Source organism: Polyodon spathula, chromosome 23, assembly GCF_017654505.1.
Source record: "Polyodon spathula isolate WHYD16114869_AA chromosome 23, ASM1765450v1, whole genome shotgun sequence".
NCBI classification, from domain to species: domain Eukaryota; kingdom Metazoa; phylum Chordata; class Actinopteri; order Acipenseriformes; family Polyodontidae; genus Polyodon; species Polyodon spathula.
In genome coordinates, this window is record NC_054556.1 from 25,739,529 (window position 1) to 25,748,863 (window position 9,335).

The window sequence follows — 9,335 nt, forward strand, 5'->3', positions numbered from 1 at the left end:
CAGACCTCCTGGTGTCCAACAGCAGAGATGAAACAGCTGGTAGAATCTAAAAACAAAAGTAAAAGTTGATCAAATGAACATTACTGTTATAAATCTATTTTTTATATTGATTAAACGTTGGCTTCTTGAATAAGTAAAGGTGTCGATGGTTCTATCTTGTCTCACATTGAAACAAAATCTATGCACGGTAATCAATGAAGTTCTCACCATTTCTTGTTCCTGGGTTTCAGTTCCTCGGCTGCATTGCGAAGGAAGATATAGTTCTTTTTCTGAGGATTGTAGTACTCATGTCCCTGGATTCAAACACAATTAGCTCTAGGTCAGTATTTCTTCTAACGCTTTCAGATTCAGATGTATTCTTTGATTGTAAATCTATCCATGCAATAAGTCTAAAGCTTTAAAAAGCTACATTTGTACCACACTCATATTACTTAGTTACCTTGCTCTTGACATACTGCTACTGGTGTTGTTTTGAAAGCACATGGAGAGAATCAGTCGGCTCAGTGAGACAGTCCTTACCTTTGACCAGTCATAGCTGCACGCGTAGGCAAAGATGTTTCCGTTGCTGTTGAAGCAGCAGGCTGTGATTGGCTGGTCCAGCTGCTCGGATGTTTTCAGTTTGGTGCGCGCGTCTTTGTCCCAGAAACTGAACCGTCCGTCAGAGCCCACCGTAGCCAGAGTCCCGTGGACTGGGTGGAAGGAGATTGCGTTAACCTGTGACGAGACAACACATGTTACACAGTACAGAAAAGAACCACATTCTCAGATGAGGAAACCTCAGCTCTAAATAACCCTGCACCACCTATGCCACCTCTACTGTCACACTGCTTCCCCACCCAATAAGTTGCAATTCAGTTCAAACCACCATTTCATGGTCTTGCATTGTCTTTGTGGTGCAGGCTGCAGTCTTACTCAGTGTTACTCACAGCGTAAATATCCTGCGGTGCAGAGGTGTTGGTTCCATTGGATCTGTGGCACTTAAAGGTGAAGTTATCCTTAGCTCTGTAAATCAGAGGAAGAATCATCAATCTGTTTCCATCAACAATAACAACAACCTTCTAGTTGCCCTTTTAGTATTTGCAATAGACATGGATCAAGCCTTGCAGTTCTATTTATTTTATTTTAAAGCATGTGCTTGCATGCAGAAGGACAGCCCCTGCAAAAACTGAATTAGTTGTAGAATGATTAATAAACCGTGGCATACGTACGGGTTGGGTGGGTTGATATAGTGAATGGCAACCCTCCCTTCAATGCTCCCCAAGGCGAACCCTGTTGGTTTGTTCTGCTTGTCCTTAAAGATGGCAATGCATCGATGCTAGAGAGAGCAGGAAGAAAAGACAGGTGAGAATGAACAAGTAGCCCAGAAAAACTGAATGCAAGTATAGTCCCAATCCACATTTAAAGTGTGAATACATTTCCAATGTCAGTTACCTGGTGTTTTAGGGGAGAATCTATCCTGCGAAACTCTGAGGGCTGGTTCTCTAGCTGGTAGATAATCAGCCCCCTCTCTGCACTGGCGACAACTGCCATGGGGTACACCTGCAGGAGACACACTCGGGGTTTACTCAATTCAAATCATCACAGTACGAGGAAGCGCTACCATTCTATTGTTCCTGTAAGTACTCTCACCAACCACCTCTCCCCGGAACCAGTTCCAATTTCACAGCAGACAGCAGCCCCAGAACAACACTACGCAGGATTTCTTCTTCATGTACTCACCACGTCAGCACAATAGGACCTTTCTGGCAGCTGAAGAGACATCATTGGGTTCGGGGAACGCGTGTCCCAGAACTAAAAAGACAATGATTTCTATCATATATACTGTGTGATTATATATATATATATATAGCACATACTAAAAGGAAGTACTTGGCTTCAGTAATCACACCCTCCTCCCCCCAAAAAAGCCACCCAAACAAATACAACTCAATGCACTGGACCAGTTTAAAATGAATACCTTCAAAGTCTTGTCCCAGCTTCCTGTCATGACACAGCTGTAGTTCGGAGCTTTTATCCAGTGGATACTCCTAATAGGTGCGTCATGCTGAAATGAGAGAACAGTAAGCCACTGTGCACACCGATACTTGAAATAGATATTTTTACACAAGGCAATCTCTGAACTCTTACCTGGGCTATCTGCATTGCCTGGTTGCTGTTAAGATCCCACACTTTAGCAGTTTTGTCACATGATGCTGTAAAAACTTTGCTTCCATCCTGCAATTCAGAAAATAAGGTACGTTATTAAAACACTGGCAGATAAATTGGTGCATTTTTCCCCTATAGCTTAAAGGGCATAAAACACTATAATATACCAATACAAGAGTTGCAGAAGCTAAAGAAGAAAAAAGAAGAAAAAACCATGTACGTACGTCACTCCAACAGACATCTAGCACCGGCCCTGTGTGCATCTGCTGTGCCTTGGGTACAGTCTGCCCACTATCCTGTACCTCCCAACAGCGCACCTATCCAAGACAGAGCAATGTCACGAGAAAAGATGCAAATATCACTGACAACTGCACACACAAACACACAGCTCCTCTCCTTCCAGATCTCTCCTATACCCACACAAAACCTCGTACACACTCTCAACTTACATCGTTGGCCCAGGACCCCCCAATCAGGAAGTTCCCTGTCATGGCAGGGGGGCTGAAGGCCAGACAGCTGATACTGTCATCAGGGGGAGATGTCACCTCAAAATCCTGCAAGAACCAAAAACTACATATTAACATTGCACTGCAGATATTTTACAAAAACACAAGTTCATTGAGTTAGTGAAACTGAAGTAGCGCTTAATCAGTTATTTGTCAACATTTGACAAAGCATAAGTGAGTCTACTATAGAACAAGCCCTGTCTTTGCCGTCACTCTTTGGCACCCTGTATCGGTTAGCTGACAGAGGTACTGCACCTTCATTGGGTTGTGGTTGTCTGTGGTGGTGTTTCCAAACATGCTGGCGCCTCCTGATCCAAAGCCGGCATTTGTTCCAAACATACTCAGCCTAGTTCTGCAGGGAGACAGCAGCTTTGTCACTGGCATGCATTACTGACCCGCCATTACACGTTATATTGCGCTTTTCAGTAAGAATCTCTCAAGCACAATGTGAACTATTACAACACAGGGTACAATGCCTGAAGTATCCAACCGGAGAAGCAAACAGCAACGCGCAGTCCCACTCTCTGGAATTTCAATAGGCTATCGTATATTCTATTAATAAGGCTGGTTTTAATTTCCAAACATTTCCCAAACTTTCCCCACTACAATAAGCCCGTTAGTGGGTTTCCGGCATGCGTTATGAAAATCAAATACTAAACTAAACCGAGGATAGTTTTTTTCTTTTACATTTTTACAGTGTATTTCATTTTTTGCTACCACTGAATTGCGTTTTGTTTTTTTTTACAGAGAACTTTATAGCCACACACTGAAAACGTTACAACACATCTTCTAAATATACGCCTTCACATCTACTATCAGCCCAGTAGCTACAGTTGTGCAGCACCCCATGGATGATATATTCCCGCATTTACTCACAGTCTCTGCGATTCGGTGCTGGACCGGGCCAGGGAGGGCGGATGTGCTTCAGCGCCCAAACTCCCTTCACTGCTTCAGCGCGCCTTGATGAGCTCACACGTTGCTTCTACGGGACGGTCAGCAGTACACACTTCTTCAGCAAGTTGAGTCTGTAAGATTTGGCATAGTGCTTGTTTATGGTTTTACCTTTCTGACCGTGTAATGACAGAAACATTTTTTTTTTCATGTTTGTTGGTTTCGGTACAGTTCCCAAAGGGCCATTATCAACGAGTGACCCTGAAGCCCTTGCATTTACGGGAATTACCATTTTAGCAGTAGGTGTTGCCAGTCAAAGCGACAAATTCCTTTCCACACACACATAGCTCAATTATGCATTTTTTTCAGATCCCATTTATTTATCAGATAATTTATTATCTGAACATTAGCCCCAGGAACAAGATTACAAGTAACAGTACTGGCATGTGTATTTTAAATAATTTGAACTGTGAAAATAAATAGCTTTTATTACGTGTTCCACTGAAATGCTTGGGCAATCCCAAACAGTCCAGATTTTGTTGTTGCAACCAGTTCACATTTTTGTACACGTTGCAGTCTAATGTGCATCGAACAATCTATTTAGCTGCAGACAAATCACAGGGCAAGACTGTGAAACGACAGCTAATAAAGAACTATTAATTCCACACCCTCCATACTTCACCATCATGCTGGATTCTCTAAACTCACACCGCAGCTGAACAAAACATAAGGGGGATTCTATATAGCCTGGTAATATGGAGGTGAAAAACCAAACTGGAATTTGATTGCAAAAAAAGCATAGTGGTTGAGGTCTGTATGTAACCGTATACAGTACCCTGTACACATTATAGCAGGCTGTGGAACAACACGAGTGTGCTTTATCAGTCCAGCAGAGGGCAGACAGAGATCATATCCACCCTGTAGATTGCAGTTTATTAGGCAGGTACGCTGGTGTGAGGTAGTCTGGCGCTAAGGCTGTCAGAGACAGGAGCTTCGTGTTACATTTCGCCTTGGTCTCCATCTGCAAAACAAAACAAGACACAAAATATCAAAGCTGCCATTATTGATTTATTGGTCAACCTGCCACCTTCCATGAGAACTAAAGTTAGAATAATGTTTCTGTTCTGTGCGCTCTACATACAACGATTTAAATAGGGATCTAGCTAACCATAATTGTAACATAAAAAGTCATTAATCTTGGACGAGAGTAAGCAGGGCGAGAGTAAGTACCATGTGGATCTCCATCGACCAGTGCAAATATTGGAATGTGCAGAGAATCCCACATCTTGACTGTTAAGGTACTGGGCAACATTCTGAACAGAAATGTCCTATTCTTATAAAAAAGGAAATACAGTGCTGTTTACTGCAGAAAATAATATTACAAAATAATATTACATTTTAACATTTTTAAAAGTTGACAGTATTTGGATCCACCATTGTTTAGATCAATTGAACAGACCGCAATTTGTTTAACAAACAAGGTTAAAAGGATACGCATTGAGTTGTTCACCCTTGTTCCATCTTCCTCAGCGTAACATAAAGCAATGAAACCTTTGGGGGTGGCAAGCTGGAAATACACCAAGAAAAAGCTCAAATATCTTTTTTTTTATATTCTAGTGAGCAGCTCTGAATCAGGAGCCTTTGTAAGATGGTCTAAACTTCTAAAGGAAGCTTGATTCCACATTGATCAGAAGGTCACGTGTTTAAATCTTTCTTCAGGCCTGCTTACTTTCCAACCCATTCACTCATGTACAACAAAGCATACCGAAAACATCTTTGAAAAGTGTAGATATGAGTAGGTGACAGAAGCAGTGCTTACCACACGGAGGCTTCTTCGAGGGACCTTAAGCATACAGGAAATGTCAATGACGATAAGGTCCAAAGTTCTCTGAGATCCAAAAAGCTGTGTGTCATTGTAATAGATGTCTCTGCAAACACAAGCATGCACTTTTTAAAGAGGCATATCTAGAAAGCAGAAGAGTTCACTAATAATAATCACTGAAGCATGCTCATTTATTTATATATCATGTTGTTCTGCTTTCTAGGTAAAAACACTCACTTTCCAAATGGAACGTCTCTAGGGCAGGTAGAATCACAATGTACTGTATAGCTGGTAATTACCTGAATGGACAGGGACAGGAGAACTGGTGAATCTCATTAAAGTTGGTACAGCTAAAATATCAGGCAAAAGTTATATGTGCAATACACAAAAGTATTACCTTTTCGTGGCGTATGTATTGCGTTGCACCAGTTTATAGATCATAGACAGCAACGTCAGGTTTAAAGCTGTAAATGATAAAACAGATATCATTCTTCAGTGCTGTTCAGTCAGTATATATTTGTTCATCCTTCCTCATACTCTAGCCAGTCTTCTACTACAGTATGCTTCACTATAATTTTCAGTGCTGTCTGTGCTACTGACTACTATGTCTAATCATGGTCAGAATACCTTACCAAGTAGCATTTACCTTTGTTATCGACAGGTAGGTAATGTTTTTATTGATTTACTGAGGTGTATTTATTTATTTATTTTTAATTAGACAGTTCCCTTTGAGATAGCAGACTCCAAACAGAAAGCAGACAGGTGCTTGAATTTCACAAGCAATAAAAGCCTTGGCATTAATGACGAGAAATCTTCTCCTTCAGCATATGTTTAACTGGGGGGTTTTACAGGAAATGATCTTATATTAAAATCTAGACTTACAAAATCTTACAAAATGTACAACAATCACTTCTAACTGTGCTGACAGCACAATCTGGGGCCATCTGGAGGCCCACTGTGTCATCAAACCTGTGGTCAAAGGATAGAATTTAGTTAGAAAAGACTGCAGGATCCGATACGAGGCAGTGACTTTCCGCCAGGTCATTTATTATTCCTAGTAATTAACTGGCTCCATTTGTCAGAGTCCTTTTTTAAGTGTTTTTGCAAATGTGGAAATGGAGAAACCACTGTTGCCAGCAGAACTAAACATTTCTATCCGTCACTATATTCTCTGAGCATGAGTCCCAAAGATATACTCATAAATAATTAACACTTGATTCAAGGTGCTTTTGGTGTGTGTGTGTGTGTGTGTGTGTGTGTGTGTGTGTGTGTGTGTGTGTGTGTGTGTGTGTGTGTGTGTGTGTGTGTGTGTGCGTGCGTGCGTGCGTGCGTGTGTGGTGGTGGTGGTGGTGTGTGGTGTGGTGGTGGTGGGTGGGGGGGGGGGGGGGGGCACTTTAATGAACTTGCATTTGAATTCCTACAAGTATTGTATGATATTGCTGCCAGTGCCTGAATTCTCAACATATTTACGCAGTCTTTCAACCAAAGTCTTTTTTTTTTTGTGGTTATTCCTTCCCCCCAAAATGTTACCATGCCCAATACTTTACAACTTACAAGACATGGATTATTAACTTGCTGGAAGGCAGTTTATTCTGGGTTAAAGACACCACCTGCATCTCTGATGTTCATTTGGACTATGTAGGTGTTTATTCCTTAAATGTGGTTTTAGATTTTCAGCAAGGGTTGTTGTATGATACAACCAGATTTGCAGCTGTTCGGAGCCGAGGAAAAGGGCAGTGAAATTAAAATCAGGCTACAAAGTAAATCCTGTATGGGAATGTCTATAGAAAATTCTGATTTATCTACTATCCCAGCCTCTTGAACATATTAAAACTCTATAGAAACAAGTGCACAAATCTAGTATAGTTCCTGTAGGCATTTCGGTTATTGCTGTTGATTATTCTTAATAATAGCTGGATTGTGCTCTCTCTTTCCAAAGTCATGTTTGCAGTGATGAGAAGCCTACCTGTAGTTTGACCACTGGGTCCTCTTGTAGAAGCTGAGGGCTGGTGCTTTCCTCTGAGACAGATGGAGAACTATATCCAGGATCACTTCTTCAGTGGATTTCAGGGCATCCACACTGAAAGCAAAAATAAATAAATACTTACAAGATTATTACCTATTATTCTAAAACTGCAAACACAAGTTACATTTATGCTATGGGCCTAATCAACAAATTAATTGATTAATTGATTGATTAATTAATTAATTAATTGATTAAAATGTGCCAAAAGTGCTACTAAATATACAGTCGGTGTCCCATACGTAAAGGTCTGTACAGTAATTTTCGACATGTCCTCTGGCCAACCAAGCGGTTTCAAGTAAATTATCCCCGGATTAGGTAAATACGATGTGTCTAACACAGCCGCGGGTTGAGAGTGTAATTAAATTAGTGGTAGAACTTTAAAAGATTGAACCTTTTTCATGTTTGCGATATTGGTTGGGATACAGTACCAACGTTAGTATTTCAGTAAAGGGATCACGCTGTAATCCCGTTGCTGGTCTGGTACAAATGTTGATTTGTCTTTTCAGAGCTTCCGTGCGAATTACGTGTTAATAATAAGCTTGCTTACAGTTCAAACAAATAATTGGGCTATTTTTGAAGAGACCTTTGGGCTATAAACTCTGCAGAAATCTTGCAACCCTGGATTGCCGCCTGCCCCTGTAAACAAAAAGTTACGTTGCAATGCACTGAGCTTTTTTTAAAACATGTAAGTATCTTCAAATAAATACAGGAATTTTGTTTTAGGGTGCCTGTACTGGGAAGACAGCCATCAGAATGGAGACCTGCATTCATTACTAGTGGAAATGGACCATTAGAGTTCAATTAGCCTGTAGTCTAAAAGGCCAGGCTGTGTTTCAGGCAGCTCTCTGTGGAGGTCTTGTTAGTCCGAGGCCCCTGGCCAGTTAGTACCTCATTGCTGGGGCCTGTCAGAGAGGGAGATCTCCCGGCAGTGCCCCATTAGCACCCCCGCCCCAGAGGAACCCCTCCGTGCTTCATGATAAGAGTTTGTTTTCAATGAAGAGCTTGGCATCAGTTCATTGGCAGAGCCGTTTCGTAAGGAAGGGGATTAACTCCCATTAATTAAAGGTGTTTAAGGTGGGCAGTGGACCCCTGCTAGAACATGCAAGCACACTGGCGCACATAGGAACCTGGTTTTGAAGTCTGTGCAAAGGCAAGCCCTGGGAGAGGAATTCGATCATGTTAACTGTGCAAATCCAGCAAGACTGCTCAGAACAAGAACTAAACTGCTTCTAGGGTATAGAGTCCCATTACATAAATAACAGCAGTGGTTAAGAGGGTCTTGCATTTATTTAGCATGTTGCAATGTAACATTCAGAGGACATGCGGACACGAAAATATCAAAGCAAGACAGACCTGCAGTCTACAAGAGAGCTGAATGGGAGATGTTATGTACCAGGGAAAATTCGCTGTACTTTACCTAAATGGGCTTCTTATACTTCAGTTGACTTCCAATATAGGCTGTTTCGAGAAGAAAAACAAACCTGCTTCAGCTCCCAATCAATCAGCTTCACTGGCTTAGATGGTTAGAAATACCGGGTTTGAACACAGAGTAGGTAGGATGAGCAAGAGGACACAGAACGGAATTTGACCTTTGAGTCCTTGTTATGGTGTTTAAAGTTCGCAAGCTTTACTATACCCTCTGTAGAATCGCCTGTGGGCTAGGTACTCCAAACTTCAAAAGAGCCGCGCCACTGGCTTTTAAAGAAATGCCGAAAATATAAATGTGACCTTTGCTTTGGTTTCTATTGTCCAGGTCATAGGTCACCCGCAATCTTTCTGTGCGTATGACACTCAAGCTGTTTTGCTTGCTGTGTACATCTCTGGCTAATCCGCGAGGAGTGGTTTGTATATGGGTCGAGACTTGCATGAGGTGACTCACGTGATGAAACCTGCAGGCTGTGGTTTGGTTAGGTGTGTGAAGGGAGCCCGTGTGTAAGAGACCGTG

General features: G+C 41.7%; 1 protein-coding gene and 1 long non-coding RNA gene across 2 annotated transcripts; both read right to left on the reverse strand.

Moving 5' to 3' along the window:
• Positions 1-203: 203 nt before the first annotated feature.
• LOC121297935 (mRNA export factor-like) lies at positions 204-4,787 on the reverse strand. The gene is made up of 14 exons (XM_041224571.1): positions 4,773-4,787; positions 4,490-4,563; positions 3,528-3,545; positions 2,907-3,003; positions 2,595-2,699; positions 2,370-2,462; positions 2,128-2,214; positions 1,958-2,044; positions 1,720-1,791; positions 1,432-1,539; positions 1,209-1,315; positions 927-1,002; positions 520-714; positions 204-293 (listed from the first exon to the last, which is right to left on the reverse strand). The coding sequence occupies exons 1-14, from the start codon at positions 4,785-4,787 to the stop codon at positions 204-206; spliced, it is 1,224 nt and encodes a 407-aa protein (XP_041080505.1).
• A 580-nt stretch (positions 4,788-5,367) lies between these two features.
• LOC121298048 lies at positions 5,368-7,437 on the reverse strand. The gene is made up of 3 exons (XR_005947259.1): positions 7,331-7,437; positions 5,762-5,828; positions 5,368-5,470 (listed from the first exon to the last, which is right to left on the reverse strand). It is a non-coding gene; the product is annotated as an uncharacterized LOC121298048 (long non-coding RNA).
• Between the last annotated feature and the right edge of the window lie 1,898 nt (positions 7,438-9,335).

What these genes read in the sequence shown, in the direction of transcription:
- LOC121297935 (XM_041224571.1), bottom strand. An exon ending in ATTCTCCCCTAAAACACCAG is followed by an intron (nt 1,316 to 1,431) that starts GTAACTGACATT and finishes TGCTCTCTCTAG; the next exon opens with CATCGATGCATTGCCATCTT. An exon ending in CACCGCAGGATATTTACGCT is followed by an intron (nt 715 to 926) that starts GTGAGTAACACT and finishes GTCTCGTCACAG; the next exon opens with GTTAACGCAATCTCCTTCCA.